The 24,990-nt window shown below is 36.4% G+C and overlaps 1 protein-coding gene across 4 annotated transcripts in view; it reads left to right on the top strand.

The window, feature by feature from the left end:
* Positions 1-24,568, top strand: part of syt1a (synaptotagmin Ia) — a 310,170-nt gene extending 285,602 nt beyond the window's left edge. For all 4 annotated transcript variants that reach the window (XM_088647276.1, XM_088647277.1, XM_088647275.1 and 1 more), the window contains 2 exons: positions 14,356-14,489; positions 20,676-24,568. In XM_088647276.1, coding sequence (XP_088503402.1) covers positions 14,356-14,489; positions 20,676-20,882 — 341 coding nt within the window. In that variant the 3' untranslated portion in view covers positions 20,883-24,568. The remainder of the gene's footprint in view (positions 1-14,355; positions 14,490-20,675) is intronic.
* The last annotated feature ends 422 nt before the right edge of the window (positions 24,569-24,990 follow it).

Here is a 24,990-nt window from a genome sequence, read left to right as displayed (position 1 = left end):
CAAAAATGCACAGCTGGTGACAATATGATCTATGGCACAAAGCTGTTGTTCATTTCGTGTTTTTTTACGGTGCAGCATTGATGTCTACTAAATATGTCTGTGGGTCAGTCAACTAAGGTTGCTGTGTAGATTATTAATAAGAGACATATGTTTTTTTTCTGTACAAATGAAATGGTCAATATCGTGATGTGCTGAAGTAACAGTGAAACAGACAAAGACTAAAAAAAAATTTACTAGTGTCAAACCGAAAAGAGTCATGTAGGCACATTCATAAGAATCTTTACATACACAGACGTATCTCGTACTTCAGTTTTACACATATGAAAATGTTTCTCAGAAGCTCTGTCAGATGACTTACTGCAGTAGCCAGAAATAATGGAACATCGCAGAGCTCAGTTTCAAACCCCCTGCCTGTTGCAGGATATTGAAGGAGGTGAATGCCTGATTGGCAGAAAGGTCAGTCACATTTAAGAGACCAATAGACTGAGACAGGGTGACATGATGTCATCCAGCTAGGGCAACAAACCCTGTTTGCTGAATTTCCCAGGGAGAGTTTTAAATTTTCAGATACGTGTAAATCATTCTAAAGCAAAGTTCAGAAGGTAAACAAAGAACAGGGTCTTAAATCAACAGAGGTAGCTCTTATGTTCATAATATTTTTCAATTATTTTTTAGAATATCCATTAAGCCTTTAAAACACTTTTGGAAATGAAAATGTGGTGCATGTAATGCACCTTAGGTTTTGTCTTTGGGACAGTAAATGTTCTGTCATTCTCTTGTGTTGTACTACACAAGCTAATGAGCTGTTTTATTGCTGACTGATGGACCTTTCTGAAGTAATCATCAAAGAGTGCAGGGATCTATTATTAAAGAGCTCCAACTGTCCTCCATCACTCACGATGGACAGAAACAGAAAGAATTCCACATTTAGATATTTTTTCTTATAACCTGTAAAGAATTGTTTAGTACAAGAGTCTGTAAAATAGCACCAGTCTGCAGATTTAAATAAAAGCATCATATACTTTGTGTTTGCAGTTGAGCTTCTAGGCATTTAGCTCCAATGACTGATCTTGCTGAAAAGCAGAAAAACAATTTGAAAAGGTAATTGAAGATTGTGGGTTGTTACTGTCTCGGTTTGCAGCAAAATGCTTGATGCCGTTATCTGAATGCCTTTGAGCTGTGTAGGTAAGTGGCCCGTCCTAGTGATTAATGTTGTCTGAGGAGACAAAATGAAAATGGCAGTTATTTCATTGCAATATTCATCTATGGATATTGATCCATATAAAGTAATATAGTTGCTCCTTCTCTGGGCCCCTGTGTTGTATATTGGAAGGTTGTACTTAATCTTTTCTTGAAGCTCTAAAATAAATATTGTTACCCAAAGTTTAAGCTATTTTCACTTAAACATGTCTCTCTATTGTGACATCCATGACTAGTTTACATAAAAAATCATGGAAAGGTATTCACACAATATATTCACAATCAACAAATTATTTTGCTCCTAATGGTCAGCAAATGATCTAAGCTTGTAAATGCTGATTGCTTCTAATTAGATTACCCAAATGGAAGGTGTTTGTTGATGAATGTTGCCATGTAGCTGATTTTGGCACGTCTGGTGCTTGTCAGAATGCATTGCCATGTACTGTACCACATATAGGGTTTGATCCATTGCGACTTGGTTGCGTCAGGATTTGTGTTTTCTGACTGTGTATTTGTGCAGATATTGATGCACCCCGGAGACTGTCTAGATGGATAGATCTGTCACAGCTGATGCTATGTTTGAGGTGTGAGCTAGCTGCAGGGGGCACCCACTGTCTTACATATTATTCAGTCACAGTAAATTCAGCTACTTAACTGTGTGTGAAGTTCTTACATAATTTCTACTGAATAAGGCATAACAAACCATAATCTTCAAATATCAAATATCACGTATACTGGAGGCTTGTAGTTACAATTTTGCTGGTATTATTTATTTTTTATTTCTTAAAATACCACAAATCAAAAAAGTACAATTTGATATACAGTATACAGTTATTGTCATGACATATTGGTATCTTCTATCTGGGTATGTAAGAAAACATTTCTTTCAGAAGGTATCAGAACTGTAGCATGTCCTCCTGTCCTCCTTATTGTAGGGGATACGTTACTGAACTGTCCATAAATAATAAAAAATGCCTATACTGTACTTGGAAAAAGCTCTCCTATGCCACATATACAGTATACCATGGGTATACCTAATAGACCAAGGTAATCAACACAAATATGCCATGTATCACAACAGCATGACACACTATAAATAATTATAATACTGTACAGTGTTCTGTTTTAAAAAGAAATATTATAAATGTTAAAATTAAGCATGTCCCTTTACTGTAAGTGAGCACAGTAATCTTCAGGAAGATGTGGTGAAGTTTGAGAGAGGTGTGGTGGGTCTTGCGATCTTGTCATGTGACGGACAAGTGAGAACTCACAGGCATAAATGTTGAACTGGGTCCCAGAGATCGGCTGAAAAGCTTCAGGCTTCTGAGAATGTCCTTGAAGCTTGAAGTATACCAGGTTTGGACTGACACCATGTATATGCAAAACCACAGATGAGGAGGAAGTAGTGTGTGATCAAACTAGAGCTTTGTAAGACATTACCAATACTTTGGCAAATTTATAATCTATGTTTCTAGATTAAAAACAAAGTAGTATATTTTCACAATAAATGGTATCTATGTGATTCATCATGTATACAACCTTTTCTATTTCTTACCCATTTCTTTGTAAATTGCTTATTCTGTGTACATAATAAGTGGGTATATTCTGATTATCGTATTTAGAACTGTTGAATGAATGCTAATATAGTCATTCACCCAGTTTCTCCTGGTAGCTCTCTCATCTGTTGTGCAGTTTCCTGCCTGCTCTGCTTTCCTTGCACACACCACGTCTCTACAGAGCAGATGAAAAAATAATTCTGGTGCTTCCAAACAAACACTGAGTTTGGGGTGAACAAGCTGGCATCATTCAGGAATAGTTCAAGTAGGTAGCTGCGTCAGCATGCGTAGGCTGCAAAGAAACGGGTAACGGGTTTATTCCATGCTTAAAAGAAAGGAAACACAACATTGTGTTTCCTTTCTTTTCAGCATGGAATAAACCCATTACCTGTTCCTTATCATTCAGGAATGGTGCCCTCAAGGGAACTTATTATTTATTCACCCACATGCTGTCCACTCCCCTTTTTTCATTATTTTCCATTAAAGTGAAGTCATGTTTTTCACAACAACTGTCTGCGGCTTATTTGTTTCATGTAGTAAATCAACCTTTAGGAATTCCACAGAAACTTTACGCTCTGCATTTTGCTGTCCTTGCACTTTCTGCACAATCCTTGTGGGATGCTTACATGTTCTCTGCTGTGTGTGTAATTTCTGAAAACAAACCATTTTTATTTCCATAATCATCTTTGGCAATCTAAATGATTGTTCAGATCTGTTTCAAATCTATTTTGTTCAAAGATCATCTCTAAACAAGAGCTAGTTCATTTCATACGAGTTTTAAAACTTAAAAATATGCTTTAAAACAACCGTACAGCAGCAAATTAATTTTTAAAACTTGTTTATTGTATTTAGTTTAAAAAATGTTTTTCCAACTCTGTTGTGCCGAAAATTCATTTCTTCAAAATATTGTTCACTTTCAGATTTATTTCTGTTGTCCTTGTTTTCCCTTGAAATATGTGAAATTATGATTTGAAAAGTTCTCAGAATTCAACCAGTTGTATTGTATTTCACTTTATTTTTTAGTCTATTTGGAAATTTGAGTTTGAATAACCACAAAGATATGTAGACAAAGGTTCTGGCACCTTTAAGAGAATTCAATCATTGTTTAATTTTAATCATAGTTTAATTGTATCTACTTTTATCTTCATCTTGGGTTTTATTTCATGTTGTAGTTTTAAACTTAATTTAAAAAGCAAGTTAGAGCAACTTTAAGTTAATTGTGACATGATAATCCCACTGTCACTACTTAAGTTGAGGTGTGTGGTCTGTGCAGGGACATACTGCTGTACGCAGTCAAAATAGTTTTCTCTTCAATTGATCTTTTTCTACTGACCCTAGCCCAGAAATCCCAAGTGCTTCTTGATTGAGGTTTCCTTTTGCTCTCATTTGCCAGTGAGTGATAAGGTAAAATAGTGTTTTAAATACATCACAACCACATTACAAAGGAAGTCCTTATCAGGGGTCACACCTATCAAAAATGCATGCATGGGAAGCAGCATGACAGCACTGCCACTGGAGTTTGTGGAGGTTGATACCCTGTGGCTTTGAGTGCATTGACATTTGTCACTGCTCTGTGAGTCACCCAACCATAAACCCAATTATGGGACCTCATGTGTGCTACAATACAGATTCATTTTAAGTTTTTTTGTGAGGCATTTGATAAAAGTGACATCCACAAAAACAGGACATGTAATTTATGTAACAGACCATAAACTGACCCTGCTGATGTGCTGTACTACAGGACATAGCATTTAATAATTGCTGTGAAGTAAACGATTCAAAAAGAAGTAAACAAGGGGTCATATAATGAATGATACAGATGCAAAGGAGATGGAATTTTCAGATTGTATTAAATTATATTTGAACAGTCTAACTGTAAGTTAACATTTTTCCATTGCAAGGAAGAGGTTGTTTCAAGTAACAACACCAGAAAAGGTTAATAGATCGTGTCACTGGTGGTGCTGTTAGAAGGACTCTAAGGAACCTTAAAAAAACATGGAAATAGACTTCTTTATAAACTGGTCCTGTTTAAAAGCTTATACAACTAAATTTGATCTGTTTTGTTGTGTAACTTGTATATTTATGCTTCCACATCTAGCTGTTTTATAGAAGCAGGATCCTTTATTTTACCTTCAAAGTTTGTTTAGAATTTATAATGGTTCTTTGTTCACTATCCATGACATCTTTATGATTGTTTAAAAAAAATATATATATAGTCTCTAACCAAAGTCCTACATATAGTGAAAGTCACGATTTTGTCTAAAGAAATGCAGTAGGTTTTATCGTATTATATGACAGCTATACCCTGAAGAATATGATGTTTTTTCCAAGTTTTTTGAGTGTTTTGCTTTTCATACATATAGTCCTAAATGAAAAATAAAATGTTTTGAAGCCCAGCTAGCTGTTATTCTTCATTATTCCTCTCTTCACCCACATATGGAGGGTATTTTTTTGTTTTTAGATTTTTTTATTGTCTGTGTGACTAATTTGGCTTTGATCTTCACAACTAGGTCGGCATGTAATTAGTTTTAAATTGCCTCAGAAGCAAAATTAAGATATTCAAATTCACGTACAATATGAGTTCTAAAGGTTTGTCCTATCTTCCCTACAACACGTCTTAATTTTCTATAGCACCGTGGTGCCTTCTGTCTTTTGGGAATTTAAAATTTTAAGTACATTTGCAAAACATCGGACCTGCTCCTCTGCCAACTGAAATTTTTACTGTAAATATAACATACTGTGCCCTCCTAAGTATTTACAAAATGTGTTTGTTCTATTTACAGTGATGAGTTACTGCATACCTGATAATTCTGTGAATTCCAGAAATAACTAAACCTTTGACATTGTTAAAGTGTTCTTTTCCTATATTTCTGAAGACGATGGGGGGTTCCTCATTTAAATGTGCCAAGTGATCAGAGAGCACTTTCTGTTAACTACCAAGAATATGAAGCAACTAGCTGTTATGTTTTGTGATGTGGACGGGTTATTACTGAAATTTTTATGCAGCTGGATCAGTTGAATTTCAGACAGTGAAAATAAAAAGCAGAAGAAAAACTAGATAAAATAGAAACAGTCTCTAGAAATATATTATATATATATCATAAGGAGCAAGCAATAAGTTGCAGAACAGCTCATTGAGTGTATTGAATATGTACGAACAGGCAGCTCCATAAAAGGTTGTGTCAGAATTGGGAAGCAACCAGATTCAAATTACCATTATCTAAGTGCATTATACAAGATGGCTGATGCATTAGCTTTACTCCATGCACATTAGCGAAATGCAGGTTCGTTTAACCAGTTTTGTGAAAACACCTGCGGCATTTCATCTCTAACACCATTTATCATTTCCCCATATCCTTTTCTCGTTACGAATGAGTAACAAATTGTAGTTTATCTTTTATCTAATGTACTAAAATGAACCCACTGTGAGAGTGCAGGTGCAAACACGGCTGTTTATCTGGGTATTTCTCTCCACAGTCCTGAGCCTTCTCATCCAAAAAATAAATGCCTTACAGTGGAGAAAAAATTATATAAATAAAATCAGGTATTACTTCCAAGGCTGCTGATCCCAGCTATCTGCTCTTATTGCATGGTACAGTTTGTCTTTCATGGTACAGTATGTTGTGTTTTGATACATAGTATATAAGCTCTTTTATAGTAGTAGCAATACTTTATTATTGATATTTTAATAAGACATTTGAGAGTATATTACCTCGTTTTTAGCTGGCCTCACTGTGCTCTAGGACGCTCTGTGATCATGGGTTAATACATTTCTAATTGTGATTAAAAATAAATTATTATCATTCAAGCCAAATAATTATTAATGAATTCCTGACGTGCAAAAACCATATATTAAGGTAAACGTGCACATGTAATACCTTCACCCTCCAAAATAGTTGGCAGGTCTTATTAGCTGAAAGGTTTTATCGAATGTAGATTTAAACATATGCAGCTGCAGTATGTGAACTTGAACTGAATTAGGGGGATTGGCAGTGGAAAATCATTGTTCATTTCTTTTTCCATTCCGTTTGCGAACACAAGCGAAGCTCGGGCTTATGAGATTTCTTGGGTTTCTGCCCATCTGAATTAGGGTGACTGGCAATGTTTTGTTCTTCAACAGGAGGTATTCAAGGAAGAAGCTGGACTCCTGTGTGGGTGAGAACTGCTATGGTTCTCACTGCTCACACACTCCTAGCTGAGGGGCCTCAAGCTCAGCCTTAGAAGTTGCTTTCTCTGATAACGTTCCCCTAATCCTTTTGTTATGATGCCTGCCCCTGGGAATTGAAAAAATATATAAATGCAGTACATCTCACTGTCAAAATGCTGGTGGGACGACCAAAAATAAATTATTTCCGCTGCTATTTTAGTGCTGAAGACGCTAACAGGCTTTTGTTTGAATTCTGCTGCAATTATGTGCTTAATGAACTCTTCTTTATCTGCAGTATTCAGCTGATGGTATCAGGAACATTAGAATAAGTCTATAGAACCTATGGAATATGTGGGACATTTTCCCCTCCTTTCGAATAAGCCCTGTCACAGGCGTTTAAGTGGTTTATAACTGTGCTGCTGTGTGAGGAGAGAGTTACACTGTGGCCTGAAGCATTTGTGTGGGAGTTGGAAGTTCTGTCACAGATCATTCTTCCAGCAGAAAATCTGAAGTGGAAGCAGCAACTTCAGCCCTGATAAATTTCCCCTGTCAGGCTCCTGTCATTGAATCGTGCTAGACTGTTAATGGGATTGTGGTAAAACCCTAAAGAAAAGAAACAAACTTTGAAAAATACTGTAGCAAGTAAGCCTTATTCGAAAACTGGGCATTCCTCATTTTATGGTTCACAGAACACCTGCACTACTTCCAAATTTAAACTTTTATCTACTGCATGGTAATTGTAATGTAGTAATTTTACTGCGTGATCTGATTTAAATGCTTGGTATCGTATTTTGTAGTTTCATTTAAAAACTCCTTCCATCCACCCATTCATTCATTTTCCATTTTACAGCTTTATCCAATTCAGGGTTGCAGGGAAAGGGGAGGCATAGCCTATTGCAGCAAGCAATAGGCACAAGGCAGGGTACAACCTGGACGAGATGCCAGTCCACTTCATGAGAGACAACACGAACACCAGGGACAGTTTTCCTACAAGTGTGTCTTTGGACTGTGGGAGGAAACCAGAGCACCTGAAAGAAACCCACTCAAACCCAGGGAAAACATACAAACCCCACACACAGTTGGCACCCCAGGTCTTATTTAATAAGTCTAATGTATTAAATGAAACAGAACACCTGGGTCTTTTTGTCATGGGGTGAAATATTTAGCAGAATAAGTCGTAACAACAGACCAACATACCACCCAGTATACATGTACCCTTACCAATGGGGCAAACGTGAGACTGACATACTGTACAAATCAACCCATGTTAACAAATAAGCAAAATATAGTGCACAATCTAAATGCCTGTCAGCAGGGGGCAGTGTGATCCTGCATTAAGAACCAAAGACCTTTTGTATTGTCTTTTCATGGCAAGGAAAGTGATAGGAATTTATTTCAATAACAATCAGGAAAGCAGAGGTCATGCATACATTATCTAAGATTTAAATATAGTAATTCCATAACTCTTAGGACTGACAAAAAGCAAACCAGTTTAGTAATCGATTCTTCCCAAAAGGTAACACTGGGAGCACTCTAGACCAAGTCTTAAGCATTGACCCATACCTCCAGTGTAGAATTTCAAGACATGTACAGTGTCAAAAATGATTCTGCAGTGGCAGGATTATCCACGTAAATAAGAAAAGAAACAAAAAGACAGCCAATGACTTCCAGTGTTACACTTCACTTGTCCCAATATGTTTTTGCCAATCTGTTAAGAAATTAATTACCTAGAGTGTCCTTTTACAGCTCTGTGCCTCAAGGAGTCTTAATCTTAATTCTAACATATTGATCTAAAACATTTATACTAATTAGCTATTAAGGGAAAAGCCAGGCAAAACTGTGCATTATTAAAACTGGTTGAATTTTTGCAGAATCTCTTTAATGTAATATTCTTGCCTTCAGTTAAATTGGCTGGAAGCTCCAGACATTCCCAGCTGATTGTCTCTTCTGAAAGTACAAACAGTTCTGCACTGTTTGATTCCTAATATGGTAACAACGGAGAGTTCACTGTTAGTTCCAAACAGGGCCTCTTCAGTCTGTGGAATGCAGCGTGAAAGCTTTCCTGTAGAGATAAAAGTGTTTATATCAGCTGAAATACAAGGCTGAAATGGAGAGACTGCAAATTTAAAGTGCTGTTCAATGTTTTAACAGTCAGGTTCTCCTGTCAAGATGAATTATTTTTTAGTCTAACAATAATTGCCAACAATTAGGTTAATGCAAACCACTGTTCATTAATACAGCAAACAAGCTTTCAATCTTTACATTGCCATTAAAATTAAATGTATGAATACTGTGGATAGAGCTGTCCTGATATGCATGATTCCAAACGACAGTCAGCCATAGCTTTTATTTATTTATTGGAGAGAACATTAGGAATCTTGAGCTAGAAGTATTTATTCTGTGTATGTTTTGGTGCTCATTTATACCCACCTGTTGTCTTCCCATTGCGTGTTGCTCTTTGCTACAGATAACTTTGCCATTAACTGTACTCTATTTTTGAGAGGTGTAAAAAATCAGGTACAGTATTTCAGTGTCTTGCCTGGTTCAACAACAGGTTACCAAACTTCAGCCTCGAATAATTTGCAGTATATTTTCACTTGATATCATTCCTGTGCCTTTAAATGGTTTAGTTGATCAATGAGCTACAATGCCCGGTGCATTTATAGTTACCCACTCAAAGTGTTCCAGCCACAAGGATATATTTCATATTCCATTTATTCCTTTTTTACATGTAGACCTTGAAGTCGTGACGCACAGGGCTACAACAAAACCAAACCTGCCTAATTGTTTTGAAGACTCATCTCTGTCAGTAGATTAATACCAGCTGCAATGTTTAGCCAGAGTTTAGCCAGAGGCAGTTAAAATAATGGCAACTACTTTCCACCATGAAATTCAGCTGACACCATCAAGCTCATTCAAATACAGCTTGATAAATACAGTATACACTTTCTAAAAATGAAGTCTAAAGACAAGAAATTCTGCAGTATCACTCCGGTCCCCTAATTATTATTTATATCCTGAATTTGTTCAGCCTTTCCTCACTTCCCACTAAAGCTGTTATAGTTTGTGGCCTTTGATGTTACATACATTACAAGTAATTTGAATTGTAAAAGCAATTACAAAATTCAGTCAGCTTTTGATCTTAGGAGAACTAAATGTACATTTTGCCTTGTAAGTTGTTTCTACATTCATCTTCAGTAGTTCTATACGGATTATAGAAAAGCAGAAATAAGAAAAAAATATACTTGGCTGCACAGCAGCAGAATATGGTCAATTTACGCAATGATACAGACATAAAGAAAAGCCTTTTTGTTTGTTTCATGCTGCAACAAAACAGTGCCTTAGACACACCTTGTTTGTAAGTGAATTGCAGCCACAATACAAATGACTGCCTAATTTCTAAAAGGCACAAAGGATTACAGTAGATCAAAACAAAAAGCTAAAATATTATAACTATAGACATTTTCTGTAAAACATCTACTATTGGAGAATTGAAGATTCTAATTTAGATAGTATGCACTCAGTTCTTATAACACATTCTTATGCATAGTATGCTTTTTTATCAGAAACCCAATGACATTTCACAACTTCACAAGAAATTAGCAGCTTGTATCTTTTTTCACTTTGATTGTTTCTTCAACTGCTAAGAGTAAATTAAATGCTGAAGCAGTAGCCAGTCCAATGTAATAACTGTTTTGTTCTAGCAGAGTGGTAAGATGACTAGTTATTAGTTCAGAAATACCCAATTTATCTCTCCAAGCTAATAAATAGCTTTCTGCAGAAATTGAAATTAAAATGGTTGTGGAGTGTGCGTTTGCGTCTTTATGAGTGTTCTTTTTCATGTTCCCATCTCCCTAAATGAATATAGCAAATATCAAGGCCTAGACCATCTAGGGCCTTCGAATAGGATGTCACAGCAATTAAAAGAGACATCAATTGTGAAGAAATTTCAGACTTTGTAATAGAGGAGTTGTGATGACGCTCTGAAAGTATTTTATCCCTCAAGCTGCAGTGGAAATAAGCTAAGGCTTCTTTATGACAGTTTCCACATATAAACTGACAGATACCAGTGGACTAGGTGGAGGCAAAGTCCTTCAATGAAAGACTGGGAAAAAAGATGAGAATTCGACTATCTGCTGTCAGGAGCCATCAAATTTTAAGTAAGATCATTTTTTTTCTTTGTGCAGTTATGCATAATGAAATATAATAAATAAATACAGAATAAAAAGCTGTATATAGTATTAAAAGTATAAAATAAACCTACATTCTTGACAATACTTTCCTACTGGCAAAATGCTAAAAAAATGGTCTGCATTTCATGTCCTTGTTCACCTAGTAGCTGCAATTTAAAATTTATTTTCAAATTAGTTGTGTAAATGAAAACTCAGTTACTTGTATTCCAGTTTACTTTACAGGTTTAGCTGAAGTAATTTTTTTACATACTGTATCAAACAAGTCAGTTTAGAAATATTTCCCATGCTTTTAGAATCATTCTTCTGTTATTCTCATGCCCAGCTTCACCTAATGTGCTTAACAAATCCTTTCCAGAACAAATTCTTTCCTTGGGAACATTTTGTACTGTATATACATTCCTAATCTTCAGTACCTTTTGAACAATTCCATTTCAAATACAAGACACTTTCCTCTAAAATGTTCTTCTGGTTGATTAGCATTCTGAGAGCATAAATAAAACATAAGTACCACCTTAACAGCTTGATTGCTAATGATAAAACTGGAAGGCTGATAGACGTGATTGCATCCCTAACAAGGGCTCTTCACCTGATTACTAGATGAATTATTAGGAGTTGAAGTGAAAGAGTAGAAGATTGTCTTCAGGAGAACTAGATATAACACTGTGAAAAGGAGACTATGGCTCCTACAAAGTCTGAGGCTAGTATAAAAGATCCATTCTACACACACTGCACATGTGCAGTCCTCGTCTGTTTCTGGCCTCCAGACCCTACAATGATCGTGAAGTACAGTATGAAATTTGTACTCAAAAACACACTAATCAGTCAAGCAGGCTTTTAATTTATAAAGCCTAATGCAAATTTCACAAGCCACTGTGAAGCCATTTCATAATTAACAAAAATCCAAGAAATTAAAAACAAGTTTTAGTCCAAGTTTAAACGCAGTCACTGACTCTAATCAGTTAATATTTAGAATTAGGGTATGTACTACACAGCTTTGGCACATACAGTGCCTTTCAAACCCTTGCACAGTTTTCGCATTTTATTACATTAAAACTTTCTCTCATGACACTTTGAACTAACAATGTGTTATATATACAGCATACTTTACACATTTAAAGGAAATAAATAAGAAAATAGATAATTAATATGAACGAAAAGGAATAAGTAATGGTTGTATACAAACCCTTTGCTGTGAAGAAAAGATTGAACCATGAAAACCAAGAGGCTTTCAGAACAATTTAGGAATACACCAGTATAAAGGCACACATTGGGATAACTTTTATGAAATAGTCTGAAAGCTGAATATTCCTTTGAGCATACAGTAGTTAAGTCAAAAAGACACTTAAAACAGGCTGTCCCACCAAGTTGACTAGCTGGGAAAGGATGAAATTGGTTAGGGATTCTACCATGAGGCCAACACTGACTTTGAAAAAGATGAAGAGTACTGTGGCTGAGATGGTTGAAAATGTCTATTTGTCAGCAATATCCCAGTCACACCTCCAAGGGGGACTTTTATAGAACTGAGAAAAACATATCAAATCCCCCATGATACTTGCAACAAAGCTCCTAAGTGATGCTGATAAGTGGTGATGATGATGAGTGTTTGTGGTCAGTCTGTGGTTGCAATATTTTGTTGTAAATGCAAAGCACTACATCTTTTGGAAACCAAACATAGCACATCACTCATTCAGCACCATCCCAACTGTCAGGCATGGTGGAGGCAGCATTGTTATAGTTCTGCTTCTTATCAACAGGGACTTTGAAACTTATCAAGATTAATGGGAACATAGATGGAGAAAAGTACTGGCAAATTCACTTTTCAGAAAAACATTGATTCAAAGCTACACTGGATGTGTTTTAAACTGAGAAAATTAACATCCTTAAGTGGTCCAAAGTCCTGATGTTATTGAGATAAACTTAGTTTTAGTGCAAGAGATGTGAGAGACCTGGGGCAAAACAATGGGCAAACATTGCACCAAACTGATGGTGCCAAAAAAACTTGCAGCTGTAATTGTTACCAAGAGTGCTTCCACTATAGATTTTACTTCACAGGTCTGAATACTTATGCAGTCAATATATTTCAGTTTTTCTCTTTACTTTATGCCGACATTTCATGTTATTTATCTTACTCTTAGAGAATTTTCATTTTGAAATGAAGCAAGTTCAGGTTTTGTACAAGATTAATTTTGTGTATGTGCATCATTTTGTAATTTCAAATACAGTATTAGCACTGTACAACGAGAGGACTCTGATCCCTAGATTTATAACCTGGCTTTGGGAAGAGACTGAAGATCAGCTTCTTGAATGAAGAACAAAACAAAAGAAGTGTGAGAACACATTTGATCCTTCAGAAACAGACCCAGATTCTGTGCATTAGCAGTGAGATTTAAAAATCAATTCTAAGATTAAAAGGCAACCAGTAAAGCAGGAAAAATATATCCTATAACTGTATAACACTGATTTAATCATTTCACGGCCATCGCTGTTTTATACAATTTTGAGATTTGCCCTTTTTTTAAGTATGCCACTCTACTTATAAAAGGACTGTGATAATTAATTGTGGAACGTATAAATGAATGGATGTTTTTTGGCTCAACAAAATGGTACATTGAGCAAAGGGATGCACTAAAACAAGTGCAGACAATGTGTCATCAGGACTGGCATTGCTCACAGACAAAAAGCTTGAAGGGCTTTTTCTGCAGGATTAAAGGATGATTATACTCTGTTTTAGAAGGACAAGAAGTGCATCACTGCTTGAAACAAAGAACGGTAAAGGACTGTGTTAGCATGGTCATTGATTCATTGATTCTTAATGCTGCTGGCCTCAGTGTAGACCACCGACATAACTAGAACTAAATTTTCGTATTTGTTTATTCTTAAATTAACAATGGGATTAGGCCCTAATCAGAGGGACCCGTTGTGCAGGATTACAAAAACTAGATGTATTTTCCTCGATCTAGAAATGCTTCAAGAGATATATTTTGGTTTGCAGTACTGTTGTAAATATATACTGTATAAATCCAACCCTGTGTTAAGAGGTTTGAGGTCTGTACAGTGTAGAATATAAAGACAAAAAGCAGTCTTCTGGGATAGCAAACCACATTTTTGTTCCACTATCAACTCAGAATAAAAGTAGGCCCTGTGCTTTTCCTATGGATTTTATGCTACTTTCTCTCCCATTTATATAGACAAGCAAATAGAATTGTAATTGTAATATATTATTGCATTTTCTAACCTGTCAAGCTTCTGGTTTCTACAGATCCCTATGTGAAAATCCACCTGATGCAGAATGGAAAGAGGCTCAAGAAAAAGAAGACGACAATCAAGAAGAATACTCTTAACCCTTACTACAACGAGTCCTTCAGCTTTGAAGTGCCATTTGAACAAATCCAGGTAAACTTTGGGTTCCAGTGCGGGAAATGTTCAGATTCTAAGTATGATAGATACTTGGGTGGCTCCAGGTTCTATAGTGATCAATGCAGACTGATTTTTCAAGGAGTGACACAGCACCTTCATTTTAATCTTTATTTTCAGATTATTCCTTGTTATAATAGGAATCAGGCATTCCATTGTAGTACAGTTCCAGACTAGTTTATGCCCCCTGTTGGCAACCCCCCCAGTTAGTTCCCAAATAAAGCTATCAGCTATTGGAAGTTATCAGCTTTTGATCCAAGAACCCATCCAATTGTTTGAAGGAAGCAAGGATATACGCTTCAACAACATGAATAGCCTGATCCATACATTGGGTTGACTTTGTCAAAGTCTTTGAGGATTGTGAACACGTGTACAAGGTCTGCTCATAATCTCTATTTGAAACTAAGATAGTTCAGTTTCTTCAGTCTGTCAGTGTAGAACATTCCTTTAAGCCCTGGAATGTATCTGGTTGTTCTTGTTCATATTGAAACACAATATTCTAAATGAGGCTTCATTAGTGCATTACACAATGTGACATAATATCCCTTGATATAAATTCAATACTGTTAACTACAGTATGTGATATATTATTTTGTATTGTGTCTAATTTTGTTTTTTGTTTGCCTTTTTAATAAAAACCCCACATTCTCTATAAGATGCAAATTGTGTCAACATAAACACATAAGTCTATTTCATAAGTAACCTCTTTTCTCACTGTTTTGTAATTATAGGTTATGCTTTTACTTTTATGCTACAAGCACATGAAAGGCCCTGCACTTGTCTACATTAGACATCATCTGCCAGGTTTTTGCACAGTCTTGAATTTGATCTAAAATCGTTTAAAATTTCTATTCATGTTTCTACAGTGTCCTCCCAATCCTCCATATTGGTATCATCTGCAAACCTGCCTAGTTTACTAAATATAGCAAAATCTAGATCATTGACACAAGAATAACAGTGGTCTTCATACTGATTTCAGTGGTACTCCACTAATTACATTACCCTAAATTCAACCCCCAAACACCGTTAACACCCTGGGGAATCTTGTGTAGTGCCCAATAACTTGTTGCATTAAAGGCAGTCCTCATCTGCCCAGGACATACTGCCTTCTTATCAACTGTACCAGGTTTGCACCAGGCCAGTATAAATAATATATCTCTTTCTATATAATCGTCACTACTCACAATCACTGATACTAATTACAAGGTGATGCTATTACTTAGTCTTTTCATTGAAATGTTCTGTTTTTTGATTCAGGACAATTTGAAAGTGCAACTTGCAAAAGGAAGTTGGTAGTATTCAGTACAATATGCCTCGTATGCATGCACACTACTTACAAGACTCCTGACCTTGACACTACAATAATTAATCCAGTTCTGCATGACTTTATTGTTGGGTAAACTGAAAACAAATAAATCCAGTTGAATTATTCTGAAGGCTTAGTATTGAGGTTGAGACTTTAGCTTTTTTTTTTGGTTCATTTTTTACGTTGTGACATCTAAACATTTAGGTGTTTTTCCGGTCAGATCATTAAGAAGGTACTGTAATTCCTAAAAAACGTGCTGAGCATGTTTATGTAATTAAACATTTTTTTAAGGGAACATTTATCAATAAAATGGCTATCCCCACAATATCGCACAAAAACTCAGGTAGCAAACTGCTTGACAGTGCTGTAAACTGGTGTGAATGGTGGGAGTGGACAAACACACAGTAACGTTATCCATTTTATTCCATTGCTTGCCATTTTGTGCGATCCTTTTTTTTTCAAGTGTAAACATTATTTGCCCTTATCATGAGTGAAAAGCTTGCATAAGTGATACTAGTGCTTCTGCAAATAAAAAATAAGAAAATCCTTCAAATAAGAAAAAGATATAAGTAAAGATATAATTCTTTATTTTTTATTTTCATATTATAATATACCCTTAACTGAGGCCAACCTTTTCCACCTTATTAAGGTAACGGGCCTATGCATACAGTCTGAAAGCCATGCAAATGTTTATGTACATACAAAGAATGATACTGTACATTCTTGCTAATATACTAATACACATATAAAAGCATGCTAACATATTTGTACACATGCAAACATATACTGTACATGAAAATAACAATAAAAATTAAATAAAGTTGTGAAATGATACAGTAGGTGAGAACACAGCCTCTCTTCCCATTCCATTATTTTTAATTGTAACATTGTTTCTGCTTGGTGCACACGTTTTCACAAGTGTCAGTATTATTCAAGGAGTTACTGCAATTGGCTTAGATGTGAAATGTAAGTCATTCCCTTATCCAGCATGTGGATGATCTGTAAGAGGCTTCAGTATAATTTTCAGACCATACTAGGCTTGGAAGTCATCTTGTAATTTAATATTTGGAAAACCCTTGACTTGATGCCGATTTTAATTTAGAATGAAAACCGGCAAGGAACACCCCCACCTCAACGACGAACCATTTTTGCTTTGTTTTGTGTTTTTCAATATTCATTTATGTGGCAGATTAAGTGTGTCTACCCAGACCAATCAGGGCATGCAAGAATGCAATGGACTGTATGCTTTTCATCCCGTTCATGGATTGAAATGTAATCAAAGCCAATAGTAATCTAATTTGGATGTCGTAAGGGGTTTGATGCATGGTTTACTAAAGAATTTTGAATTAATACATGCCAAGACCAAATCATTGAACTATGAGTAATTTGTTTTCTAGACATTTTCTCACCAGATTTTTTAACAGAGTACACAAGGATTCTTCAGGGTTTAGAAAAGACTATCAAGACACCAAGCCCACACATACATTCAAGTGGTTTTCTAAGCACTGAATATCTTAATATGGAAAACTACAGATTTAAAAATAATGCTCTCAGTAGTATTGCAACCTAATGGTTGTTCTCCTTAGTAACTGCTCATAATTTTCTGGAACAGTGTACATTAAAGACAACTGAAATATCAAATTGAACTTAACTAAAGCCTTGGATCTCCCCACTATGGGGTATTAATGGATTTTCTGTAGAAGTCCAGGAGTGTCTGAGTCATGCCTCTTAAAATTAATCATTGCTCTTATTTGTATATACAGAAAAGGACCCACTTCATTCACCATTGAATTGTAGCACCCATGTTGGTGATGCACAGCTGAAACACTACACAACAGATCAGGCAGAAAAAAAATCAGAAATTGCTTGGCAGGATCTTTAATGTCCAAGTTCTGGTCCACAGGGAAGAGTTGGAACATTTGCTTCACCAATATTACTTACACCAGAAACTGTCCTATCCCTGCAGGGATACTAATGTAGTCATTTCCAGCCATGCTTAAATCTACTGTCTGAACAGAACAGACTAACAGGTGGTAAAACCTGAGCTCAGGAAAAATGTGTAAAATGTTCCATTTGAAAAATAACCACTGAGGTTTATGAACCTTAAAACTCCTAACCAACCTCCAACTTTGTAACGCTTTGAAACAATTACTCTTCTTTTGTAAAATTTAGTTTGTTTTAATCATCAATATGTGTGATTTTGTTTGATGTTTGATACTGTGTATAAGAGTCTTCTTTAGAAGCTGGACAGATAGGCTGTTTATCATAAATCAAAGCAAAAGGCTTGGGTCAGTCCAGGTTTTCCTTCAAACAAAGCGGATTGCTTTTGTACAGGTGTGTCAGTTCACCTGAGGCTCGTAGCCTCTTTCTGTTGTTAAGGTTTCTGGGGCTTGTACAGTAGCTGCCAAAATGCTCTCCTGTTTATCTCCCTTATCCAACAGTTTGAGAAGTTACTACTCTATACAGATATTCTGCCTTACCATATCATGTACTAGCCAGTGTTCTTGAAAAAATAAAATTTTGCAGATGTTAACTTATCCATTTGAATACCATTTAATCCTACTTGGGGTCTCAAGTAACTGGAACATTTCCTGGAAACACAGAGAACAAGGTACTGAATCCTGGTGAACAGAGGGAAAGCATGCTGACGCCACAAAGAAATGACCCTTTCCTAGAACTCAACCCATAAGCCACGATCTAACCCATTACATCATAAAAATGGCATTGCAGCAACACCTACAGTACATCCATGTGCTAAATTCAACAGCTATGTTGTGTCTGAAGAGATATGTTGAAAAGTGCAAGTGTGCAAATGAAAATTTGTCTACAATTCATTAATTTGTATCTTAAAATTAATCATCAGTGATGCAGATGGACATGCTGAAAAACCATCATTTAAAGTGCATGTGTACAACACTTCTAAGATGACTGATATAATGATAATTTAGAAGGTGTCATCCTTTAATGTAAAGTACAGTATGTATTGCTTTGTAAAGTTAAGAAGAGCAAATATTTCACATAACAAATCAAGAACAGCATTTACATGGTCTCTTGTGTGGCTTTGTATGGGTGCTTTCTTGGAGTTATTTCATCAGTTGACTATAATCCCAAGAAAAGATGCACAGCAGGAGATCTTTATGTCCTTGGATTGCAATGCTACAGTGGCTTCTGTGAGCCTTCTCAGACTCTTCTCCCTCTTAGTGTTAACAGTCTTGGTAAGACACAGTGGATCTTGCATTACACCAAATGAGGATAGGTTCCATCCGGTGTGAGGTTAGCGAAAATAAAAAAAATAAACAAAAGGGAGGAAAAACCAAAGACAAAAAAAATGTGCCACTTTGCACAGTGACATTGAGTTGAGTTCTCATTTTGTTTTGGCATTGTGCTCCCTTTTCTTCCAGGCTGGACCCCGTAAGATAGGATAAGCCCAGCCTGGGACAAAGAACCGCTTGGCACAGCAGTATCCAGCCTGGACTTTACCCTATCTTACGGGGTCCAGCCTGGAAGAAAAGGGAGCACAATGCCCAAACAAAAAGAGAACTCAACCTGTCCCAGTGGAGCTACAGGCTGGGACAGGGGAGGTAAAGGCCAGCTGCCCTGGTGTGAGATGGGACAGGCGAAAGAAAATGAAAGAAAAATGCAGCCTTCCGTTTGCGTCACAATCCCCTCTGGGACTGTCACTAGAAGGTTCTCCCCTTGCGGGGGTGTGCTCTTCCCTCTGGGGAGGTGCTCAGTGTCTCTTAAAGAGCCCCCACAGCTGCGGCTCATCCTTAATTAGCAAGGACAGCTGCGGTTGCTAAGACAATGTGTCGCCCCTAATCCAGGGCCCCACCTCCACACTGAACACGCTCCCGCGTAATGCCACAGTAAAAGCAATAGTTATTATATACAGTTATTGTATGCTGTTTTGTTAGTTTTAGTCACAAATGTATTTGAAATTGTATCAGTTAATAAGTTTATTTAATAGCCAGACCTCCTGGGAAAAACTAAGGTTTCTGCTGGAAGAGGTGTTAGTGGGGCCAGCAGGGGGCACTCACCCTGCGGGCCATGTGGGTCCTAATGCCCCAGTATGGTGACGAGGACACTATACTGTAAACAGGCGCCATCCTTTGGATGAGATGTAAAACCGAGGTCCCGACTCTCTGTGGTCATTAAAAATCCCAGGGTGTTTCTCGAAAAGAGTAGGGGTGTCCTGGCCAAATTTCCCATTGGCCCTTACCAATCATGGCCTCCTAATGATCCCCATCTATAAATAATAATTATTAATAATAACTTCTAAATGAGAGCAATGTTTTCTTCAGTTCTAATCTATTACCAAGTGTTGTCAAATTGGAGCACAGCAACATTTTGAGCGCCAGACAAGCATAACCTTTACTTTCATACCCATACTGTAGCTGCATTTCCCTCTAAAAATAACCTGTACTGTTCAATATTAAAGCTTTTAAAAATGCATTAAAATATTTCAACTGAAAAGTTATTTAAAATAAACTGACACCTCATTGTTGATTGCTTTCCTGACAGCTAGCTGTTGAATGAAATTATTGGAGAATGCTTAGCTGATTTCATTAAGTTTGAAACTCTTTGGCACAGCCCTGTTATCTCTCATTGACCAGAGTCACAGTGAAGAGGGTATTGATTTTGAATAATTATGCTTCAGTGATTTAAAGGGACACTTTGAAATCTTTTGTGTCCTTAGATGCTTCTCAGCCTCTGATGTGCTAAGGGTGCTGAAAACTACAGAAACTGGAGCATTATTATCCATAGGCTTGTTTATTGTGGCAGTCACCATTTAATGGGACAGACTGGGGTAAAATGCCAAAGGCTTAACCCCTTTCTCTTTTCTCTTTGTCCTTCAATAGAAAGTGCAGATTGTTGTGACTGTTCTGGACTATGACAAGATCGGCAAGAACGATGCCATCGGCAAAGTCTTTGTGGGCTACAACAGCTCTGGAACCGAGCTGAGGCACTGGTCAGACATGCTGGCGAACCCCAGGAGACCCATCGCGCAGTGGCATGTTCTAAAGCCAGAAGAGGAAGTAGATGCCCAGCTCACAATCAAGAAATAAAGCAAAAGAGAAGCCTTTCAATACCTACCCATGTAGTGCTCTTTAGCCCGTATGTGTAAATACCTCAGTGATATATGGGTCCATTCACTTCCACCTCTCCATACACTGCCTAGTAACACCCTTTTACAAATGTCAATGGTACTTTCTATTTTTTCCTTCAGATTTACTTTACCTTTTCAGGTGTAGAGGCCCTTTTTAAAGCACCCCTTCTCTACCGTATACTTATCCCATTTCCACTAAGCACCCCCTTCTTTTAAGCAATATGATCTGTGTAGATAGAGCATGACTGAAATTATTTATTGTATCACACAGTTGTATATACCAGTATGCAGAAAACGGATTTATAGTTTGTGTGTTTGTATGTTGTTTAGCGTTTCCTAATCTGTGTATATCTTGATGTTTTTAATAAGATGTTCTATTTTAAATTATGTAAATGGACTGAGATATAGGAGAGCCGATATTATATATTATAGGATTAAAAATTCTATCTTACTGCATTCCAGATAAAATTCCAACCTGCAAGATACTAGTGGAGGTGCGCTCACATTGTAAAGGACAGTGTCAGTCTGTATGTTTACTTAACTAAACCATCAACAACAAAAAAAGAAAAAAAGCTACAAAAACAAGGCCATTAACTAATATGGTTCCATGGAAAATATGCTGCTGACAAAAATATATAAGCACAGGGTTTCTAATGACTTTTTATATGAATCTTTTAATGGAGGACCTGTACATTTAGCTTCATACTTGGTGTAACAAGAAATTCCAAAAAGATGGTAAATAATTTGCTGTTTTTTTATTGTTTAAGCAAGGTTTCATGTTGTTAATCAGTGACTTACTTTTAAAATAGGTCCTCAGTTAAGACCATCTTTTCTTTATATGGTCTTCATCTTTTGAAAACAGGTCCTCCTGAGCTTGTATGTCTATTCCTTTGACCCCCCTGAATATAGCCCCCTCTGAAATTGAAAGAAGCTGTAGCCATTGTGTCCTTCAGGCTTGATTGACAATGTTTTGTTAATTGCATACTTCCAATAGACTTGTTGTTGGATATATACTTAGTTGAAGGTTTGGTGTCAGGGTTTCAAAGTGGGGAAAGGGGTTTAAACTCTAGCTTTAAGATTAATATTTTTAGATAATGTTAATGTCCAAATATTTTTAGCAATTGCATGTTTTTTTTAATAATCTTTTGCTAATGAATTTAAAGGAAGGGATGGGGGGTTCTGCTACACCGGGGGTCTCTTTTTATAGTATCCCCTTGCCTTCAATTAATAAAACTCAAAAGAAAGGAAAACTATACAGCTTGGCTTAAAATTATTAGAATGAAAGTCTTAAATCTGGTAGGATAGCATATATACATGTCAAAAAGGCTAGAGAAAGTCGAAACACTGCCATTTTCAGGGAGGTTACAAACGTACAGTAAGTGAACTTTTTCTTCATGAGCACACCTAAGAGGTAGCAGTTGTTGTTTTTGTTTAATGGGAATAATGTCTTGAACCAAAATGGTTGTCAGAATAGCCAGCATTTTGTTGTACTGCCTTCTCACAGTAGCAATGTAGGCAGCCATGTTTTACTGCCACTTTTATTGTGACTGCCATTTTGCGCTGTAGGTCTGTTACACAACAGTCAATGCTGTACTGTTCTTGACACTGGTATTGCAACTAAGTTGTATTGCTTATTCAGAGACACTGCTTTGTGTCTCTGAAGAAGTAACAGTGTCCACCATTTTGGACACCAGTTTACATGGAAACAACAATGGCTGCCATTCTGTAATGCCACACTACTGAAGCAACAGTAGCTGGCTAGTTCTCTAGTGTCTTTTCAACAAGAGCAAAGGAGATATAATAAATCAGAAACCGTAAAAGTTAATGGTCTGCCACGTTATTGAAAACTTTAAGTAAGTCAATTTGTCCTTTACTACGGGTTAACAAGAGGAATAAGTGAAACGTTTTAGTAAATGACAACCGTTTCTCTTATCTTTGAGGAACCTCTTGTGTATACTAGATGCTTGCTTCAGGAGGAGTTTCTAAATGTTTTCAATGTTATTATGTAGTAAATGGCACTATTATAAAGCTATTAGTCATTCCATACGAGTCTCTAAGGACTGCTTTGTGTATCACTGTGACTGCCGTGCGTGCTTAGAAGTGTAGATTTCTCAGTGGATAGCAACCAATTTATTCTGTAGTGATATTGTATTAATACTGCCATTCCCTTCTACTGCACTGCTGAAGGTGTGCATAGCATAGACAGTTCTAACAACTGTGGACCAATCAAGAACTGATGGGCTATGTATAGGAAACAGAGATTTTGATGAGAGAGGGTCAAATCACACAGCATTTTGTTGAGCACTGTGCAATATTGTATGTTCATCACATAGTGTTATGTGGGTGGTGTTGCCCAAAATATCCTACTATTGATTAAATTCATTTCCAAGCAATGGTTAGGACAGCACATGTAGTTTCTGTGTGAGTGAGAGCTTAATACCTTCATCATATATTATAAATATTATATATTTTTTGTTCCTTTATTTCTTGCACACAGGTCCAACAAAAATAATTTCAGGAATTACCATGGAAAAATACCAAAACATTACACTGATTTAAGAACACTAGAGTTGTGCATAAATATATTATTAGGTACTAAATGCCATCTTCTTTTGTTGTTACAACTGAAACGTGTGTCTGAATGTTCTAGATTGTGGAAACAGAACCTTTTTTAATTCTTATTGTGGGACCAGATAAAGATGGCACTTTTTTTTAACTGTTGCAATAAATATTGATTATTTGTGAATCTAAAATTTGGAAGACTTTTTTAAGGAAATCCCAGTATGTATTTTGGACCCAGAAAGCTATCTGTTCTGTAACTATTGAGTACAGGTTTGATCACAGATGTTATGTATCCCTAATAAAGTATCATTGTTTATACAAAGTGCATTCTTTTGTAAAGAGGGATTTCATAGTTCTAATTTTTTTATAGATATATATTTATTTGAATATTCCTATGGTATGAAAATGCTTGTTTAAAGATCTCAAGGATAAAAAAAAGATAATGGAAAAATCACAAGGGATATATAACAAAAATGTTCAAAGATCTGTTAATGGTAATAAAAGCGTTAAACGCATCAGGTTAAAGTTCACAGTAATAGGAAGCATTGCAGCTTGCAAGATTAGACTGCAAGGTTTTTAAAGTACCTTGTGAAAAGCCATTACCCTGCACTGCAATACAATGCTTCCTCTACTGTCGCCCGCCAAAGCATAAGATCAACCCTACAATTTCCTTTACAAGTACACTTTGAACTTGCTGTGTGACCAAGAAATTTCATTCCTCAACAATAACAACAACAACAAAAGCCACACTTACCTTTCAGACTAAGCTGTGTAAAGTATTAGAATCTGATGCTGTAGAAAGATCCTAGTTGCCTTTGTGTATATTAACTGCCTGCTTGAGTATTTTTTGTGTGTGGAAATTTTCTCTGTACTCTTGTAGAAATGTTGGGGTGTTTTTTCCTGCCATATTGCTCGTGATAATGACGAGCTGACGGTTATATAGCTGTGTATACCTTCATTTTTGACGAGGTGTTTTACAATTTTGTTTCACTTTGTGTAGTGATTCACACCGTGGAGTTCTCTGATTGTTGTTATATAACTTAATATACACAAATGTTCAATAAAAATGTTTTATTTCCTGTTGATGTTGCACCTCTCCCAGTCCTTTCTTTTTCTGTGTGATGTACTACTGAGAAAAGACATCATACCTTCTTTGATTTCTTTGAACAAGCAGTAGAGGCTGGAGTTATCAACAGAGCACGTGATATAGAGATTTCCAGATGACATTAGATCTGCATAGACATTAATTGTGAAATTTAAATCTGTTGCTATTCAAGGTGATGTACTGTACACAACTGAATTAATAACTCGTTAATGTGTTGAGAGTATAGAAACCAATTACCAAGGAAAGCCAAGTAATTAGCAGAGTGCCACTGGGATCTTTTATAGGACTGTTGCCCTTGCTAACTCTTATTATTAAACTAGATCCTGACATAGTCATAAATCTTACTTCTTAGTTGAAACTAGAATTTGTGGAGAAGCAAACACTGTCTCATCAGTAAAGT

The sequence above is a fragment of the Lepisosteus platostomus genome, chromosome 9, assembly GCF_059453375.1.
Source record: "Lepisosteus platostomus isolate fLepPlt1 chromosome 9, fLepPlt1.hap1, whole genome shotgun sequence".
Classification (NCBI taxonomy): domain Eukaryota; kingdom Metazoa; phylum Chordata; class Actinopteri; order Semionotiformes; family Lepisosteidae; genus Lepisosteus; species Lepisosteus platostomus.
This window is presented reverse-complemented; position numbering and strand designations above follow the sequence as displayed.